The following is a 20,795-nucleotide window of genomic DNA, read 5'->3' as shown; positions in this document are numbered from 1 at the left end:
AGTGGAAATACACATGTGGGGGTCGCTCAGAGGAGGGACCATGCACACGGGAGGCACCTAGCTGACGCGCAGGCAATAGACACTGGCGCCGACGTCAGGAATGCTGGAGGAACTCAGGGCTTTCGGGGAAGCTCACCTGAGGAGAATATCGCACATTTCCAGTCCGTGGAGTGGAATGGCGAGCAAGCGAAAAGCCTCTCTGAGCATGTGTCTTTCCCTTGGCAAGCCACCTTGCCACCCCTGGGGTTGAAATATTCCACCTGCGGCTGGACACCCCAGTGTTCTCCATATGCATCCCTTCGGGTCATATGTGTATTCTCTAAGTACCTCAGATTTACGCAGGGCACTGGAAGACAGCCAAGAGGGTGGCGTGATTAGACTGGTAACCCCATTCGTCATACATATGTAACCCTCGTTCCCTGCGTAGGGAACTGAGACGTTACGTCTTCCTGCCACTTCCGCTGTACCGCGGGAAGTGGCTCGTTTTGTATACTCGAAGTCGATAGGCTTTCTAAGCGAAACCCCATTCGTCGTCATCTGACGCAACGTCTCCCTTCCCTACTCAGGGAACGAGGGTTACATACGTAACCGAGACGTTTTTCTTTCCAAATGTTATAGATTACCAAAATCTATACTTAGAAATATTATAAAACAAATAAAACACCAAAAATATGTATACTTTTCGAATTTTAGGTCAATCAGTAAGATTTTATGGTGATTTGTAAATTTGTCCATATTCGTGCAATGGGTATTCTTGTCATGATTCTGCCATCATGTCCTTGTATTCTTCTAGTATTGTGGCAGGATCATGACAGACCCATGTTTTATGTACAAGCGCATGGTCTGTTGTTTGGGCCATGTGCTTGTGTTGTCTCGTCTCTTTACCCCGCCCCCTTGTTATCCTGATTTAGTCATTATTGCTTTATCTGTGTCACCTGTCATGATTAGTCTCCCTATTTTATCCCCTTGTGTTTCGCTGTCTTTTGTCGGTTCATTGCCAAACGTTACTAGTGAGTATCCTGTCAAGTCTAGTCATTATTAGTAGCCTAGTCATTGTTAGTATTGTAAGACGTATTGTATGTTTCTTGTTCAGTCTTTTTCTAGTACTGCCTTGTCAGTCTTATATCCCTTGTTTCGTCTGTTTTGCCCCCTTGTGGGTTTTTGTTTTCCTGTTTTCTGTCTACAATAAACGTTCTGTGATTTGCATACTGTCTGCGCCTGGGTTCATCCGCCATCCACATAACAGAATGAACCGACCAAAGAAGAACCCAGCAGACCGTTTGTCCTTCTCTGCCAAGCATCGTCTGGACCCCCTTGAAGAAGTCTGGTTGTCATCCCCCCTCAACAAGAAGAGTGTCACCCTTCCATACTCTCCCGAGGGTGAGTGGATCTTGTCGAACTTCTCCCGGTTGTATGACCACTTCTCCCGGGAGGAGTCTGGGGCGGCGTCCTCGAGGTCTTTACCTTCTGCTAGTCTTCCTGTCATCCCGGAGGGTCGTATGATAGGCGTTGCGACGCTTGGGGACCAGGCTGGTTCCCCCACGACTCCAGAGGCGTCTTCCACACCCACTGACCTCCGTGGTAAACGAGGGAGACGGGTTTCGTGGGTTTCCCCTTCGGAATCATCGTCATCTGAGCTCACCCTACCAGAAGTGGTCTTCCCAGTTCCTGTTTTGTCTTCCGCTGAGCCCGTCCAGCCGATCACGAGTCCTGTTGTGACCATTGCTTCCCGACCTAGGAGAAAGAGGAGGAAGAGGGGAGCCTCCCATCCTTCCTCAAGCGCTGTTCCAAAGCCCGCTACTGCAAGCGCTGTTCCAGAGCCCGCTACTGCAAGCGCTGTTCCAGAGCCCGCTACTGCAAGCGCTGTTCCAGAGCCCGCTACTGCAAGCGCTGTTCCAGAGCCCGCTACTGCAAGCGCTGTTCCAGAGCCCGCTACTACAAAAGCTGTTCCAGAGCCCGCTACTGCAAGCGCTGTTCCAGAGCCCGCCTCTGTGAGAGCTGCGGCCGATCAAGCTGCAGAAGCAGTCCTGCAAGCGGTGTCTGCTCGTAAGCGGATGCCTATCATTGTTGCTGCCGAGACTCTAGCAGACTACCTTGCCAAGCTTGTCAAGATCCTCGATGTGCCCGTCATGTCTTGTCCCGAGCCCACTGTGTCTGTGAGCTCTACTCCCAAGCCTACCACTGTGAGCGCCGCACCCGATCCTGTCCCTGTTAGCGCTGCACCCAAGCCTGTCACTGGGAGCGTTGCACCCAAGCCTGCCACGGAGAGCGCTGCACCCAGTCCTGCCCCTTCACCTGCTATGTCCCCCGTCAGGAGTCCCATTTCCTCATCCTCTGTGTCCTCCGTGTCTGAAACTGTTCCTGCTACCACTGAAGCAGTATCCCAGTCTGTCTTCCCGGTCACCCCTGTCTCCACGAATTCTCGGACTGTTTCTCCGTTTGTCCCTGTTTCCACTGGTCCCGGACCGTTTCCCCGTTTTTCCCTGTCACCACTAGTTCTCGGACTGTTTTCCCTGTCTCCACTAAGCCCCGGACTGTTTCCCCCAAGACCTCTCCTCGTGTGTCTCCGTCTAAGCCTGCCCAGAGTCCTCGTCCTCAGCCCTCATCCCGTGGACCCAAGATCCCCAGTCTTCCCATCTTCCCTGGACCTCCCCCCATGAACCCTGTGATTCCTCCACCTCCCCTGCCATGTTTGATGTTTTTATTGTTCCACCCTAACCCTGTAATTGTTTATTCATGTATGCCGTTATTAGTGTTTTCCATGTTTTGTTGGTTTTTGTCTATGTCTCGTTCCGTCTTGTCTTGTGCTTAGTGTCCCTTTGAGCGTCTGGAAGCTGCTCCTTAAGCGGGGAGTTCTGTCATGATTCTGCCATCATGTCCTTGTATTCTTCTAGTATTGTGGCAGGATCATGACAGACCCATGTTTTATGTACAAGCGCATGGTCTGTTGTTTGGGCCATGTGCTTGTGTTGTCTCGTCTCTGTACCCCGCCCCCTTGTTATCCTGATTTAGTCATTATTGCTTTATCTGTGTCACCTGTCATGATTAGTCTCCCTATTTTATCCCCTTGTGTTTCGCTGTCTTTTGTCGGTTCATTGCCAAACGTTACTAGTGAGTATCCTGTCAAGGATCTTTTAATCCTTAAAAGTTTATTTAAGTAGTCAACAAAGATATAAATTACCTGAGACACAAACCTTTGTAAAAAAAAAAATCATATTCTGGAGGTTTAAATTACTGGGGTCAAATTGACCCCAGTGGGTAAAAGATGTTATCGGATTTGAGGGTAACTAAAGACAGTTAAATTTGTATTTTTCTCGTTCCTGAATTTATTTATTTATTTGGCAAAAATGTCAGGTAAACAACTAAAACATACATTTTTCGGTTAGATTTGGTCAGATTTCCTCTGTCGGGTCATACATAGAACAACTGTTAGACATCGAAATGTTCAGTCAAGTGTTTTCTAAGAGGTGTTTTTATGCAACAAAAAAGTGTGCTTTACAAGAAAAAAATATTATTTTTGGTCAGATTTGGATAATTTTAGGAATGTTTTGTATGTCTGGCATAAACATCTCATCTCAAAGGAGAAACTCTGATGATTCTGGTCATATTTATAGATACTAGATAGCCTTTTTCTGCAATTTGGTGTGAATACCTGCCTCTGAATCAAAGTAGCCATACATCCTGGAAGAGCTATCTGGCAGTGATGAAGGTTGACCCTTGGCCCAGTTTGTGTAGCTGACACCGTTACCATCAGTCCACAAAAACCTCATCTCCCAATTGACATCATTAAAACCAATCCATACATCATCATCTGAAGCCAGCATTAGAGTAGTAAGGAATGCTGCAAACAGAATTAAAAGGTCATATTTAAATAATTTTGTTAATCTTTTAAAATAATTTTGGTTTCTTAGCAGAACTGTTCTGTTTTCTGTGTGGACCGACAAATTGCATGTTGTTGTAAACTTACCTGATTTGCCTGTTAAGGACATGGTTTTATTTTAGAGTTCAAGTTTAAAGAGTTAGAAATTTACATCACTCACAGTCATTTACGTTTACATGCACTTAAGAAAATGGTTTATTCTAAAGTTTTTGCAGAAAGGGGTGTTCTGTATTATCCAGTAATGGAGAGCATAAACCCAAGAGCAGTTTATTACAGAAGAAAATAAATACAAAATAAACAAAATATAAAAATCCTTAACAATAGAAGCCAAGGGCACCAGGACTAAACACAGGTAAAGAAACTAAACTCAAAGAGCTAGAAAAAAAACAAACAAGACATGACCCCTGACAGAGGAGATGACCACAGTGGAGCTGGCAGAGTGGGGCCAGTGGAGGTAGGGTCCACGGTGGAGTTGGAAGAGTGGATGACTATAGCAGAGCCGAAGAGATGGAGATCAAGGGCAGAGCACACTGGACCAATGACCATGGCAGTGTTAGCGGTATAGAGGACTAAGGTGGAGACCAAGGTGGAACCGGAGCAACAGAAGACCAGGGCAGGCTCGGAGGACCAAGGTGGAGTCTGAGGAACAGAGGACAAGGCAGGATCGGAGGACAAAGGTGGAGCCGGAGGAACATAGGACTAGGGCAGGCTCGGAGGACCAAGGTGGAGCTGGAGGAACAGAGGACCAGGGCAGGCTCAGAGGACCAAGGTGGAGCTGGAGGAACAGAGGACCAGGGCAGGCTCAGAGGACCAAGGTGGCACAGGAGGAACAGAGGACCAGGGCAGGCTCAGAGGACCAAGGTGGAGCTGGAGGAACAGAGGACCAGGGCAGGCGCGGAGGACCAAGGTGGAGCCGGAGGAACAGAGGACTAGGGCAGGCTCAGAGGACCAAGGTGGAGCCGGAGGAACAGAGGACCAGGGCAGCCTTAGAGGACCAAGGTGGAGCCGGAGGAACAGAGGACCAGCGCAGCCTTAGAGGACCAAGGTGGAGCCGGAGGAACAGAGGACTAGGGCAGGCGCGGAGGACCAAGGTGGAGCCGGAGTAACAGAGGACTAGGGCAGGCTCAGAGGACCAAGGTGGAGCCGGAGGAACAGAGGACCAGGGCAGCCTTAGAGGACCAAGGTGGAGCCGGAGGAACAGAGGACCAGGGCAGCCTTAAAGGACCGAGGTGGACCCAGAGGAACAGAGGACCAGGGCAGGCTCAGAGGACCAAGGTGGAGCCGGAGGAACAGAGGACCAGGGCAGGCGCGGAGGACAAAGGTGGAGCCGGAGGAACAGAGGACTAGGGCAGGCTCAGAGGACCAAGGTGGAGCCGGAGGAACAGAGGACCAGGGCAGCCTTAGAGGACCAAGGTGGAGCCGGAGGAACAGAGGACCAGGGCAGGCTCAGAGGACCAAAATGGAGCCGGAAGAACAGAGGACCAGGGCAGGCTCAGAGGAACGAGGTGGAGCCGGAGGAACAGAGGACCAGCGCAGCCTTAGAGGACCAAGGTGGAGCCGGAGGAACAGAGGACCAGGGCAGGCGCGGAGGACCAAGGTGGAGCCGGAGTAACAGAGGACTAGGGCAGGCTCAGAGGACCAAGGTGGAGCCGGAGAAACAGAGGACCAGGGCAGCCTTAGAGGACCAAGGTGGAGCCGGAGGAACAGAGGACCAGGGCAGCCTTAAAGGACCGAGGTGGACCCAGAGGAACAGAGGACCAGGGCAGGCTCAGAGGACCAAGGTGGAGCCGGAGGAACAGAGGACCAGGGCAGGCGCGGAGGACAAAGGTGGAGCCGGAGGAACAGAGGACTAGGGCAGAGCAGGAGGAACAGAGGACCAGGGCAGGCTCAGAGCACCAAGGTGGAGCCGGAGGAACAAAGGACTAGGGCAGGCTTAGAGGACCAAGGTGGAGCCGGAGGAACAGAGGACTAGGGCAGGCTCAGAGGACCAAGGTGGAGCCGGAGGAACAGAGGACCAGGGCAGCCTTAGAGGACCAAGGTGGAGCCGGAGGAACAGAGGACTAGGGCAGAGCAGGAGGAACAGAGGACCAGGGCAGGCTCAGAGCACCAAGGTGGAGCCGGAGGAACAAAGGACTAGGGCAGGCTTAGAGGACCAAGGTGGAGCCGGAGGAACAGAGGACCAGGGCAGGCTCAGAGGACCAAGGTCGAGCCAGAGGAACAGAGAACCAGGGCAGGCTCAGAGGACCAAGGTGGAGCCGGATGAACAGAGGACTAGGGTAGGCTCGGAGGACCAAGGTGGAACCGGAGGAACAGAGGACCAGGACAGGCTCAGAGCACCAAGGTGGAACCGGAGGAACAGAAGACCAGGGCAGGCTCAGAGGACCAAGGTGGAGCCGGAGGAGCAGAGAACCAAGGCAGGTTTGGAGGACCAAGAAGGAGCCGGAGGAACAGAGAACCAGGGCAGGCTCGGAGAACCAAGGTGGAGATGGAGGAACAGAGGACCAGGTTAGACCTGGAGGACCAACATGGAGCCGGAGGAACAGAGGACCAGGTCAGACTTGGAGGACCAAGGTGGAGCCGGAGGAACAAAGGATCGGGGTAGACTCAGTACACAGCTGTGATTATGACTGCTTCAATTCCCTTGGCAGCCAGAATGGTCGACACAGCCTTAAAGCCTTCCCCGAAGGGCTATGTTCATAAATCAAACAATGATTTATCCAAAAAGAATGATTAATTCTCAATGTAGAGTTTGATATACATATGGTCTCATATAACATATACACAAATAACAATCTGTGTAAACCCATGGGTACTTAACCACACTATAAGAAAAGGAAAAGACAAGGAAATAATTGTTCAACAACTATTCCCCCTCCCCCCAGATAAAACTACAAATGGTTCAGTCCAATTAGGGTGTATGCTAATGACACAAAAAACTTTTTGATACAGATGAGCTGTTTGATGGTACAGCATTAGACTGGAAGGCCAACAGCCAAAACAAAAGGTTTGGGGGGATTCTTATAAGAAATAATGTTGGAGCAAACTGACAAACAAAAATATCAGACTCACCTCAGACTCATAGTGAAAAAAATTACACAACAGCATTCTGATGAATAAGATGGTAAATTTAGTATCAAGTAGTGATGTGTGCATGTGTCTCAAGTCCATGTAATTCCTTATCTGTCACCAAGCTCTCTCTCTTCTTAAGCAGATTTCTCACAATAACCAGCTTTTTTGGTGTGCGTGTAAATGTTTCACAAGTGTAATGCTCACCTTGCTCTTCATGACGCCGAATGGACACCAGATTGCCTCCATGTGAAATGCAGTGGTCCCGAGACTTATGCCATGTCATCATAGTATTAAAATACTTGTAACACTATTTGAAAATACAAGTGCTTTGAATTAAAATGTGCAGATTTCATACAGGCCTGGTTTCACAGACAGTGAAACACTCACTCTGCCCTGAAACATGGTCCATTCTGGAGTACAGCCTCCTGGTGGCACAGTGGAGGGCAACATGGTGGTGTTGACAAAGTCCGAACTTCTCTTACAGATGGAGGGCAACCCCACACCACAGTTGATATCATTCCAGAATCCTTTAAAAAAAACATATTGCTAATACTTTGTGCAGGGAATAGAGGATAATGCAGCTTTATAATCATATATGTCTTGGCAAATAGATTACATAATATTATAGGTGCATTATATAAGAACACTGATTTGATATTAAAAGCTTATGTAAAACTATACCCATTATAAACCTAAATTATACTGTCAACCATATAGCTTGTCCATCGATATACCTTAAGTTATACTTTGCCTTTATTGTTGCTCTTTATGACATTATAGACTTGAAAAACTGAAAACTGTTTTTTTCCCCCACATCTAACATATACCCGTTAAATATAACCCGTTAAACAACCCGTTAAGGCAATCAAGTATGCTGATTTCTATCAAAATCAATAATTATTATATAATCAGTGATTATTATCAATCAACCATATTTAATCTAATGTTTGGGACATGAGGTATCTCAACAACCCATTAATGTATTGAGAAAACTTGACTGGACAATCATGACTGAAGGCAGTGGTTCCCAATCCTACTCCAGGAGCACCAAAACTGCAAGTGTTTGATTCTCGGAGGTCCTGGGCTGCGTTTAGCTCTGCCCTTCCCTCGCTAACTTCCCTCTGTCTCGTTCACTCGGATGTACGTGATTGCTTAAGTTGCACAAGTGCCCACTACTGACAGAACCCTTGAAAAATGTTTAAATTCGGGGGTCCTGGGCTGCGTTTAGCTCTGCCCTTCCCTCGCTAACTTCCCTCTGTCTCGTTCACTCGGATGTACGTGATTGTTTAAGTTGCACAAGGGCCCACTACTAACAGAACCCTTGAAAAATGTTTAAATGGACCGCAATAAGCCCTTGAACACTGAAATCCGCAATGGAGCTGATTTACTATTTAAAAAAAAAAATCCTTATGAATTTGTTGGAGAAAATATAAAAAGTATTGACAAGTCTTTTCTTCCTCTGGTGTGAGAAGTGAGGACTCATTGGTCCCACCACCTGTTTTATTACATGTTGTCCTCTACAGTGCTCTCTTCCTTTCAGCAAGGCTGGCAAAGTCCTGCCACTTCATCCTGACCTCCTTCCCTGATCTTTTAATGCCACTAGTTTCAGTCAGTTTTGGTGCAATATCAACCCAGATGTTTTGTTTTTGTTTGTTTGTATGACTGTCCTTAAACCTGCTGAGTGCTAAGATCCATCGTTATCTGGAAAAGCAGCCATGATGAGTTGAATCAAGCATGTTTGAGTAGAGAGACAACACATCACACCATTTCCAAACGGAAAACTGAAAACGTTGTATGTGTTTTGGCCTTTAATTTACATGTCAACGGTGTTTCGGGAACCTGAAAACACAAACTTTTTAAAAACGATACTGTTATCGCCTCCATATAACCTGCAAAAACGTGAATTTGTAAAAACTTTGACGTCATGCGCATGCATTTCTCTGTTTTTAGTCGTTGTGGCGGATTCGTGTGAACAGGGATAATTTTGAAAACGCTGTTGACTGTACAAGAAAAACACAAAGGAAAAACTTTTAGTACATTGTTGTCATGTAAGCGTACCCTAAATGTGCAGTGCAGAGGTTACTCCAGGACCAGGGTAGTGAACCACTGCACAGTGTCATCTAGTGGTCAAAACACATGGAAAACACGTTTTTTTCCTGCCGAGTTCAATTCTAACCACAACTACTGGGTACACACCAAAAGATTATCGGGCTGATTTTGGACTGATTCCCCCCTTCTGACAATCCTAGCAATGTCCCAATTCGGAGCCGCCCCGATCGCGAATCATAAATATTCAACATTTTGAATATTTATGATCAGAAATCCTGATGTATGAGGGAACCCCCAGGACAAACGCGCACGTTCTGGAGATCATCACGTGAAACGAAACAATATCCAATCAGAAAGCAAGATGATGGAAGACGGAAGCATAACAAGCGCAGTCATGCGCAGTACAGAGTGAAGCTGATGTGGACAGCAGAGATGAGGATCAGCTTGTTGATTTGTAGCAACAACACGAATGTTTGTACAATGTGTCGTGTAAAACCTTCCATAATAGACTGGACAAGGAAAAGAGTTGGTCAGGAACAGCTTCTGCAATGTTATTACCAGGTAGCTAACCAAATAGCAACAGAGTAGATTTTGTGTGTGTGTGTGTGTGTGTGTGTGTGTGTGTGTGTGTGTGTGTGTGTGTGTGTGTGTGTGTGTGTGTGTGTGTGTGTGTGTGTGTGTGTGTGTGTGTGTGTGTGTGTGTGTGTGTGTGTGTGTGTGTGTGTGTGTGTGTGTGTGCGTGCGTGTGTGTGTGTGTGTGATTGTGTACTGGTTTGACCTACATTATGAGGAACCATATTTATTCAAATGTAAAAATGCTGAAAGTTTTCTCTGTTGAATAGGTTGGGAATAGAAAATGTAATTAACTCAGTATAAAAACCATTCCATATAAGGATAGGTGTGCCAGAACACATGTGATTTCCTGTGTTCACAGTCCAGACTCTGGTTGAAAATCTGTTTGTGTGTGTTGTGCTGTCTGTCACATCATGGCACACCACACACACTATAGGAGCAACAATGTTCAATCTAGGATTTTTTTTTTCCTCATGTTTGTGGTCTATCACATTTTGAAATCTCATAAGATGTAAAAAATCTTATGGTGTGTACCCAGCATAAACCCAGCTGAAACTGCTAATCAGGGTCTTTTGGCTCAATAGAAGCTTCCAGGCAGGCGATTTGAAGCCGGTTGGAGTTAAACTGGCTGACATGCTACTCTATGAATGGATGGGGAGTACTTACCCATACTCTTGTAAATGGACACACAGTTCTCATCATTATTGGCAAAATTTGGTTCATTTTGATCCCATGATGTATATACAACAGGTGAACCGTCCACCCAGCTATTAATAGAAAAGAAAAAAGAAAACGATTATAAAACCAGCACAAATGTACTTAAATTAAACAATGCCTTGCTAAAGTATCTGTTGAATAATAAGTCATTTATCCAGCTCTTTCAATCTCACCTAAATGATTTGTCCAACTCCACCCTCATCCCGATGTAGTATTGATTCTCGGGCCTCCTCGATATCTGTAAAACAGAGTCAGTCAATCTGAATGATCACACAATAATGTTACCGCATCAAGTCATTCACCTGCTTCCATAAAAACTTCCTCTCCGTTTTCCCAGTAATGACCACGAGATCTGCATGATTCCTCTTGCAGAACGAGCGAGCTTCTTCCATCGGCAGGAGCTCTTCATTAATGAAGTACTGGCTCGTGTTGTACTGGATCCAGCCATCAGACGTCATGTTATATTCCACTGTGGAATAAAAACAACTTAACGTTGTCTTGATCTGTGATTGTGTGATTTGTACTGGTCATGATTGCATTAAGAATTGCAAAAAAAAAAAAGTGTTTTACAGGTTTTCTGATATGTTATATTTAAATATGCAAATGATGCATTATCTCAGTATATCTCATTTATAATTAAATATGCACTAATTTGCATAAACGTCCAAAACAGAAATCTGATCACTGGATTAAACCAGGTTCAAAATTTGGTTAAATGTTAGAGTTAAAGGCGGATTTCTCTTTTTATCACTGAAAATACTGTCAACAGCGAGAGAGAAAAAAAAACATTTTTTTATGTTGAATAAAATCAGGCAAATTATATATGATTAAACCGCTCAGTTTAAAACTTCAGAATATGGATTGGAATATGTATAATATGTAAGTGCTGCTGATGTGAAGATAAAACTCTTAATTGAGATCTACACATGCAAATGGATAAAGTGCAAATAAAAGCAACAGTAAAAGTATATTTTGGATGTTTCCAATAGTTTGAAACAACACTTTATGAAACACCAAATAACCCAAAATCTCAAAACTGACCGCTGCGTGTAAAAACAGTTTTTGCCTGTAGTGTCTTGCTTTAAGTTAGTAAGTGATGATAAAAAGCTCTGCATAAAATGAGCCGATGTGTTTTAGTCCCGGTCGAAACCTGCCTGAAATATTATAGATGTGCATTATCCACAAATTATATTACATTAAATAAAACCTAACCAGTCTACAGTGAGGACACAGTCTGTTTGGTTTTCTCCTTAAGAGTAAAAATGTTCCAAAAAAAAAAAAAAACATATTACATAATATATTAATTCAATGAAGGGCTAAACATTGCAATTGGGGTTAGGAAATACCTGAAAATGCTTATGATTATGAAGGAGTTACTAACCCTGGCTTGCAGTGGTCGGTGGAGGTTTTGGAGTTGTGCCTATTGAACAAACAGTACAAAAGTGTTATTGTTAAGTTTATGTGCATGTTGTATCGGACTAGTTTCATCAGAATATAATTCAAAACAGCATTTAGTTACACTAGTTTCTGACCATTAAACCATAGATCTTTTGGACACAGCTCATTATCACAGTGTGTGTTTGCATAATCACACTGTAAAAAAAAAATATATATGCCCCTCCAACATAAACATTTCTAGTGACCTAAAATTTTGCACCTAAAATTTTTAGTTGGCCCAATTTAAGTTGCGGAAACCAACTTTTTTGTGTTGTGCTGTCTGCCCCTGCACGTAGACTGAACTTGAAATAGAATGTTGTGTCAATTAAATATTTTCTGTTGAATAAACATAGCTTGTTGGGTTCGGCCAACTAGAGTTAAGTTTTCTAAACTACATCCAATAAGTTCAGCCAACTAAAGTGGTGTTTTGAAAATCGAATTATAAGCCACCATTATGGTCATCGGTGTTTGCTTCATTTGGGCTCGTGAACCTTAAACAGTTAACATTAGATTTTGTTTGGCAGTTGTATGTGAGTTAAAACTGCCAGATGATTAAAGAGAAAAGGTGATTCCGATGGTGTTGGTTATATTTTGACATAATCATCACTTGAGAGTTTTTTAGTGATTCTATAGCAAACGATTTTCAGCATTTTCAATATAGTACAAAATATTTCTTAAAAGTTTTTCTGATTAAAACACTCTGAAAAATTTTTTTAGACACACACTGACATCGATAATAAAGCATGTTGCAGTGCATTTTGGGTGCCACCAGTCAAAACTCATTCATGGCTCCCATCATGCATTGCGGTATGAATAAATTATGATCTGAAATGTCTTAGTAATATCATTATCCTAATTGAATATTCTGTTTGTCACCATTGTTGAGATTAATACACTGATTCTTTATGTCTGTGACTAAAAAAATTTTTTTTTTATTAGAACAACTTTTAAGAAATCCTTTGGATTGTTTAGACCAACACCGTCAGATCATCTTTTCTCTTTGATCATCTGGCACTTATAACTCAGATACAACTGCCAAACAAAATCTAATGTTAACAGTTTAAGTGTCACAAGCCCAACTACAGCAAACACTGATCACCATAATGGTGGCTTATAATTCGATTTTCAAAACACCACTTTAGTTGGCTGAACTTATTGGATGTAGTTTAGAAAACTTAACTTTAGTTGGCCGAACCCAACAAGCTATGTTTAGTCAACAGAAAATATTTAATTGACACAACATTCTATTTCAAGTTCAGTCTACATGCAGGGGTAGTCAGCACAACACAAAAAAGTTGGTTTCTGCCACTTAAATTGGGCCAACTAAAAATTTTAGGTGCAACGGGTCACTAGAAATGTTTATGTTGGAGAGGCATATTGTTTTTTAACAGTGCACTGAGATTGAGACACACTTCATGCTTGGACGATACCCATCCTGTTGTCTATCCAAGTTTTTAAGGTGCATTTACCATTTTTTGACTGAATTAACCCTTAACCTCACATGAAGAACCAAGAAACACGTCAGTACATTACATCAAGTGGCAAGTTTGCATTTGTGGGTATTATTCTGCATTTAGATTTATTCCACAGATCTATTTGACGTACAGTATCATATCCATACATGTGTACCTATTGGTATCTGGCAAATCCAGTCTTTATAGGATTCGCAGTCCACATCGTTCCACCAGTGTCTGAAGTTAAAGCCCGTTTCTGCACAGTGCTCCTGGTTGTTGTAGTTGTTGGGTTCTCCATATGCCCAGTTCTCAAAATCAGACTGAAAAGAAATGCAAACACAGATTCACACAGTACATAGTTGGTATGATAAAGTGGACAATTATATTTTTTAAACCAGAAGCTGTAAGATTAATTTTACACATGAAATTATTTCAACTCAAATCAATAGATATCTGGATGTTCTGAAAATATATTCCACCTATAAGTGTGTGTGTGACTCTGCGTGGTTTTAAGCATTAATGCGACTAAACCTTGGGTTCTTTGGACCTCAGAAAAAGGTTACAGATTACAGCTTTTCCTCCACCGTTTCAGTCGCATATAATATTTTAGACTTTGTAGATTACATTGACTTCAATGAAACTGTTTGGTTTTGCATATTCTCTATATAATGAGACACTCACAGGAGTTTCATCAGTCCACACAAAGCCAGAATTACTGTTGATCATACTGAAGCCCATCCACGCCGTGTCTCTGCTCGAATACCTGCAGAATACACACTTTACCACCAGACATGTGTTCCCGACATAACCATCATGTGTTACTGACCGACAAACAATAATAGAGAGTTACAACAGAATAAATCCCTCACGGTAACTTGCTGAGTTCTTGTATAGAGTGAAAGCTCGCCAAGTCTCCACCAATAGCTTGACAGAAACTGCGAGCGTCCAGCCAAGTCTTCTTCTCATCCGTTTGCCTCTGGAATATCTAAGGAGAAACGAACAGTGTGATTGTCACAAACAGAGATTCATTTCCTATGGCCTTCCATGGACAGACATTTGCAGCAATTAAAGATATTATTGTCATAAAAAGACTGCAGATGATGCAACAAAACTGAGTTTAGCAGGAACGCTAATCTTCTTATTTTGCTGTAAACGATAAGCTTTTTGCTCAAACACACGGATGACGCAGTCACATCTCTGACCTGAGATGACTGCAACACACACTTCTGTATCCAGACCTACTGAACTGAAATCATTTCATATTTGATGATCTTTATAGAGTTATTGAACACAACTGAACAAACACTGTGGTGATTTCTCCTGAATAATGAATGACTGTTTACTATTGTGGTTTTAGAGCTGCTTTACCGCAGAATTGAACTCGGTTTGCATCATTGATCATTACTGTACTGTTTATCACTGTAAAGCTGCTTTGAAACAATCTGTATTGTATAAAGCACTACAGAAATAAAGCTGTTCTGACTGAATATGTTGGTCTTGATTTTTTTTTTCCGTAGAAAAACACGTAATATTTATGTTTTTACTACGAAGAGAAAAGTATGTAACTTTCGCAGTGTTTCAAAACAGCAGACTACATAACTTTTTTAATATTAGATGTGACTCCCAAGACGTTAATACAACATTGTGTAAAGTTGTGTTTTCATGGGTTAAGCACGCAAGCGACATCACGGTCTCTAAATAAAGCCTTGAACAACGGCCATACCGTTCCTGAACTCAGGCTGTAGTTTTAATAATCCATGTAGAGTACCACAACTTGTACCATAATGATGACTCCAGGTCAATGTTCACTGGTTTCAATCTCCACGGGTCCTGATAATGTTTTTAAAGGCACACTATGTAGGATTTCCGTTTTTGTCAAACCACGCCCCCTAGAGTCGCTGTAGAGTACTTGTATTTAACGTTACTGTCGTAAACTCCACTCACGCAGAGCGTCTCTGCACTCACGGCCTCTGCACTTCATAATAATACAGTAGCCTACTGCGTTAGGCTTACCTGAGCCTAAATGCCAGATGTCATCAATAAAGTTACATCATGTACGTCGCATTACTTCGTAACATTGTCCGTTATGATGTTGTTAGACGTGATTATTGCAATTTATCATAATAGTTTGCAAATTGCGCTCATTTACACTATTTACAACGTGTAGGCTTATTTATGTCCTGATAATTATGTGAGATATTGACAACTGTTCTCATGATAATCGCAGGAATCAGCTTTAACAGTGAAAGCCTGAGCGAGTGACTCTTGTCCGGTTCCTCACGCTTTCAGATTCTCGTTTACTTTTTCTAGACTCTTCCGACCGCACTTTCTTCGTTTTTTTCGTCATTCTGGAAACACAGGTCCGATGTTTACTCGTGTCTGACGACTCGCTCGGTCAGTCTGCCGTTTCCTCTTTCTCTGTTCCTCCGACAATGCTTTCCTAGCTTTCTGCTTCTTATATGCCGGCTTAGCCATGACGATAGTTGTTCTTATAGCTAGCCGGATCCTGGATGGGGGCGTGTATCTTTCTTTTAATGTCTATGCCTGGCGTGTACGCGTGTATGTTTGCAGTGCCGTAATTCCAGACGACCACCATTCAGCCTGAAAAGAGTCATATAACCATTCCAATAACTCTGAAGCTGTTCAGTTAAGCTAAAAAAAACTGCATAGTGCCGCTTTAAAGCATTATGTGTTGAAGCAGTGTGTTTGTCCACATTTACCTGAATGCAGCTGCCTGAATCTTTCTTAATCCAGCCCGATGCACAGGTGAGCGGTTGTGTTGTCGGTGGCACTCGTGTTGTGGTAACACCCTCCGCCATCTTTTTACAGATGAATTTCTGTTTACTGTTAGAGTCCAGAACATCCCATAATCCCGCTGACGTTCCTGTCAGCATGGCAACACAACCTTGGTGCCTTTCTAGCAGACAGGAGAACAAACACTTCTCAACTCCGGCAGATTCAGACAGTGCAAGCATTATATTTACATGTCATAAGACCTGTGATTATTGATCCACACACCTGGCATGCCTACGTTAAAGTGTGTGAATCTGACTTTATCTCCGTTGCTCCACTGGAAGCGCTCCAGGCGTTCGGTGTTACACAAGCCGATCCAGAAATACTTCTCAGAACTGAGACCGACCAGACTGATGAGGAAAGCGTTCTCATACCTAAGTGAAGAAAACCATTGAAATAATGTGATGTATGTGTAATGAAATATCATAACGAAACATTATGCCACATGATACAGCAGAAGCGTGAATCTGGGTCATATTTCACTAAATCAAAGGGGGAAAATGAAGTCCATAAAGAAACCGAACATTAAGATTATTTGATTGTTAGTTTTTCAGCATTAGTCCAGAGATAATCTTAATGTGATGAATGAACACATTGACAAGGGTAACTTTGAACGCATTCATTCATAACGCATACATTTCATTATACAATCATTCACAAACTGAGACAACATATCGAGTCATTTTCTTCCTTTAATCTACCCTTTAATTTAGGTTTATAGTAAAATATTTAAGGTTTATGTTATGTAATACACCCGGAGAAGTGGGAAACCTTTTTTTGCTGCGGCGCCCGGAGAGCGATTGGGGGTTAGGAGCCTTTCTCAAGTCATTTCATCCAGTACTGAGAATCAAACCTGCAACTTTCAGGATCTCAGTCTGATTCTCTAACCATTGGGCCAGCGGTCACAGCTCATTACCTGTCGGCCACGTCCACCAGTCGAGCCGCCGTCTGCTCACACTGCAGACTGGCCTCCGCAAAACTCTTGCTCTCCATGGCTATAAGATAGCAGTGAGATCCATAGCGGACCCATCCCTGAGGAAGCACACACACACACACACACACACACACACACACACACACACACACACACACACTGCTGTGAGTTACTGACTTGTGAAGAATTGTACTAGGTTACACTTTGTTTTGATGGTTCACTTTAGTAACTCTACTAACTATAAGTAACTTTGCAACTATATATCAACGTATTCTACTAACCCTAACAGTCTACTAATACTCTAATGAGAGTTAAGCTGATGGTACATGGGGCAACTTTTTAAGCATTGTTGCTTGGGCACTTTCCCATTGAAAAAATCGATACATTTCTATCTGGATAATTTAGATCGGTCGTGGGCCCTGTGTCTCATCAGCCCGTTGATGCAACATTGCCCAGAAACATTGCTCAAAACATTGTCCTGTGTATCATCACCTTTAGTTGACATGTAGTTGCAAAGTTAATAAAAGTTACTAGAATGACTGAAGTGTACCATTGAAACAACTACTCTTGTCACTAGACTGATAAAAGATATACAATTATATATATATATATGGTGTCGATTTGTTACTCATGTATACTCATATTCATATATACACAAAGAACACATGAGTAACAAATCGACACCAATCAACACAACATCAACAATCTTGTGACAATGTTATTTTGGAGCAACAAACTCTTTTTAAAGAAGACACTTGGTAGATTATTGCTAAAGTGAAAAAAGTTTTTTTTTACTGAACATAAAAACAGTTATATGAGTTTAAGTTTATTATTATGAAAAAAAGTACAAAGTACTACTTTAAAATGTTATATGAAATATATATTTTCCAAAACATTTTATTCTAAAACTGTGAGAAAATCAAGCCATAAATCTAAACAAGTTGTGTTACAAATGTAAGGTCGATATCTCTAAAGATGAGCAGTACCAAACGCCTCCACTAGATTTACAATGCGCTCATTATTAACCGCGATGTGTACACAAGTGTGACTATTTATTTTAGAGCTGTTTAATCTTCTCGAATCATCTCCATGATTTTATTTGGTATTCACAGAGCAAGTGCCAAAACCTTTACCAAGTTTCGAACCATTCCACTTAACCAAAAAACAAAAACAAAAAAAAAACATATTTTTTCCGTCAAAAATAACCAAACAGCACCAGAGGGTTAAAGAATGTATTAATAAATAATGAAATTAACAAAAACTAAGATTTAGTTTATGTTTATTTAGCAAATGAGATCTTAAGCAATAAAAGACTATATATTGTAAGACAGCTAGACTGAAGCACATTCCCAAATAATGATAGATGGATGCACAGATGATTTAATTTATTATTTAAATATATCTGTTAGATTTTCTCTTTCGTCTCTGAAAGTATAAAGCGATCTGGACTCACAGCTTGGCAGCCGGAACTGGCGATGTCCGCGGCTCCAACAGGTTTGCTGGTGGACTTCTTCTTGCAGATGTATCCGCGCTCCGTCTCACACACGTGATCTGCCCATCTGCCCTCCTGTCACACAGACGCAACTCAATAATATACAAATATCATAGATTCACATGGACCCTCACACTCGCTCTGATCTGTTACAACGGGATCGGGGAAAAAACAATAATAATTAAAAACCACCCACCTTTCCTTTGATAAGAACACAATCCTCCATGCGGTTCATGGCGTGTGAAGGTTCTCCAACTATCCACTTGGTGAAGGTGACGTGAGTTCTGTCCGACCACTCGAACAGGTTCTGAACCCTCTGATCGTTGAGTCCAATCCACAGCTCATCAGTCGGCACTACATTTACATGTACATTTGGCAGACGCTTTTATCCAAAGCGACTTACATTGCATTTCAAGGTACACATTTACATTCTTATCAGTTCTTGCTTTCCCTGGGAATCAAACCCATGACCTTGGCGTTGCAAGCGCCAACGCTCTACTGTTTGAGCTCCAGGAAAGCCACTACAGAGTAAACACTCACAGTGGTAAGTGAAATAAGCCGGTCCGATTAGAATCCAAAACATGATGTGAGACGTTCCAGTGAGAGAAGGATGTCCTTCCCTCTATAAAAGCTTAGGCTGTGTTAAAGTCCCCCTGTAGTCAATAATTTTATCCCTTAAAACTCATCTTTGATTACCAAAAATATATATTTCAAAGTTTTTTCCTTGAAAAAAAATTTCCTCATGCCTTAAAATCTCTTGCCTGTAACTCGACACCCTTGCCTCATTTAGTATTCGCTGTTCTATGTATTTGTGTTTGATTTTGGCTTTTGTTTGTTTTGAGTATTTTGTTTTCTATATTTGATACATTAACATTACAGATGACCATGTTGTTTTCATGTTTTACATATTCTATTTATGTTAAAATAATGTTGACTTCACTATGTCCTCCTTTCATTTGTCAGCTTTGAGACGGTAATGACAAATGTGGGGGCTCGTCCGGGATCTGAATCGTTCCTCTAGACCGTTATCTGTTTGTTTGGTCTGTGTGTTTCTGAATGGACGTAGACACAGCTCATACTTACAGTAGCCAGTCTGTGATATAATGAAACTGTGCTCCTCGATGTTGTGAACGCTAGCTAAGTCTGCACCCTCCTTGTGGCACGCCGCTAGCGCGTCTCTCCAGCTCATCTTCTTGCTGCGCTGCAGATTATAGCAGTGGCCAGCGTACGGCACCCACGCCACAGAAGGACAGAAGTTAGGCTGATCTTTACCTGCAACAGAAAAAAACACTATTCTTTTAAGTGTAAATGATAAAACATGTTAGGAAGCTTATGAAACTTTCAGACAAAGGCTTTAAGTCACTATAAAAAAAATCTACGAACTTTATGTTTGTATTGTGTTTTATTTTATTTTATGTGTGTGTGCGTGTGTGTGTGTGTGTGTGTGTGTGTGTGTGTGTGTGTGTGTGTGTGTGTGTGTGTGTGTGTGTGTGTGTGTGTGTGTGTGTGTGTGTGTGTGTGTGTGTGTGTGTGTGTGTGTGTGTGTGTGTGTGTGTTTCTGCTGCTGTATGGTATTGTATGGCATCGTATTGTAATCGTATCGTATTGTATCGAAAACGTATTGTAAACGTAACGTAAATGTATCATATCGTAATCATATAGTATGGTACTGTATCATATAGTATCATGTCGTATCAAATTGTTTGGTATCGTATTGTACCGTATGGTTTCGTATTGTATGGTACCGTATCATATAGTATCGTATCGTATCAAATTGTATCATATCGTATTGTACCGTATGGTGTCATATGGTATGGTACCGTATCGAATTGTATCGTAAACGTATTGTAAACGTATTGTAAATGTATCATATCGTAATCATATAGTATGGTACCGTATCGTGTAATATCGTATCGTATCAAATTGTATTGTATCGTATTGTACCATATGGTATGGTACCGTATCGTATCGTATCATATTGTATCGTATCAAATTGTATCGTATCGTATTGTACCGTATGGTATGGTATAGTATTGTATTCGTATCGTAAACGTATTGTAAAGGTATTGTAAATGTATCATATCGTAATCATATAGTATGGTACCATATTGTATAGTATCGTATCGTATCAAATTGTATCGTATCGTATTGTACCATATGGTATGGTATGGTATGGTATGGCATGGTATGGTATGGATGGTATGGTATGGTATGGTATGGTATGGTATGGTATGGTATGGTATGGTATGGTATGGTATGGTATGGTATGGATGGTATGGTATGGTATGGTATGGTATCGTACCTGGTGGAGGTGTGTGTTCTGTAGAGTTGCCTTTGCTGCAGATGTAGCCCAGTTTCTTACTGCAGGCCATACTCTCCCACTTTGATGCTTTACCA

At 42.4% G+C, this 20,795-nt stretch overlaps 1 protein-coding gene across 1 annotated transcript in view; it reads right to left on the bottom strand.

The window, feature by feature from the left end:
* The window catches only part of mrc1a (mannose receptor, C type 1a), a 43,037-nt gene that overhangs the window by 15,984 nt on the left and 6,258 nt on the right, over positions 1-20,795 (bottom strand). The window contains exons 6-22 of the mRNA XM_077237961.1: positions 20,701-20,795; positions 19,482-19,670; positions 18,595-18,752; positions 18,360-18,473; positions 16,889-17,004; positions 16,198-16,346; positions 15,900-16,096; positions 14,049-14,164; positions 13,861-13,942; positions 13,355-13,499; positions 11,670-11,708; positions 10,591-10,757; positions 10,462-10,526; positions 10,238-10,338; positions 7,337-7,476; positions 7,154-7,256; positions 3,657-3,841 (exon numbers count right to left, since the gene is read on the bottom strand). The exon at positions 20,701-20,795 is cut by the window's right edge and continues 46 nt beyond it. Of these exons, the coding sequence (XP_077094076.1) occupies positions 3,657-3,841; positions 7,154-7,256; positions 7,337-7,476; positions 10,238-10,338; positions 10,462-10,526; positions 10,591-10,757; positions 11,670-11,708; positions 13,355-13,499; positions 13,861-13,942; positions 14,049-14,164; positions 15,900-16,096; positions 16,198-16,346; positions 16,889-17,004; positions 18,360-18,473; positions 18,595-18,752; positions 19,482-19,670; positions 20,701-20,795 (2,161 nt within the window). The remainder of the gene's footprint in view (positions 1-3,656; positions 3,842-7,153; positions 7,257-7,336; positions 7,477-10,237; positions 10,339-10,461; positions 10,527-10,590; positions 10,758-11,669; positions 11,709-13,354; positions 13,500-13,860; positions 13,943-14,048; positions 14,165-15,899; positions 16,097-16,197; positions 16,347-16,888; positions 17,005-18,359; positions 18,474-18,594; positions 18,753-19,481; positions 19,671-20,700) is intronic.

The sequence above is a fragment of the Siphateles boraxobius genome, unplaced genomic scaffold (assembly GCF_051911475.1).
Source record: "Siphateles boraxobius isolate OS27281-9 unplaced genomic scaffold, OSU_SipBor_1 214, whole genome shotgun sequence".
NCBI classification, from domain to species: domain Eukaryota; kingdom Metazoa; phylum Chordata; class Actinopteri; order Cypriniformes; family Leuciscidae; genus Siphateles; species Siphateles boraxobius.
The sequence above is the reverse complement of the archived record's forward strand: the minus strand, read 5'-3'. Positions and strand labels throughout refer to the sequence as shown.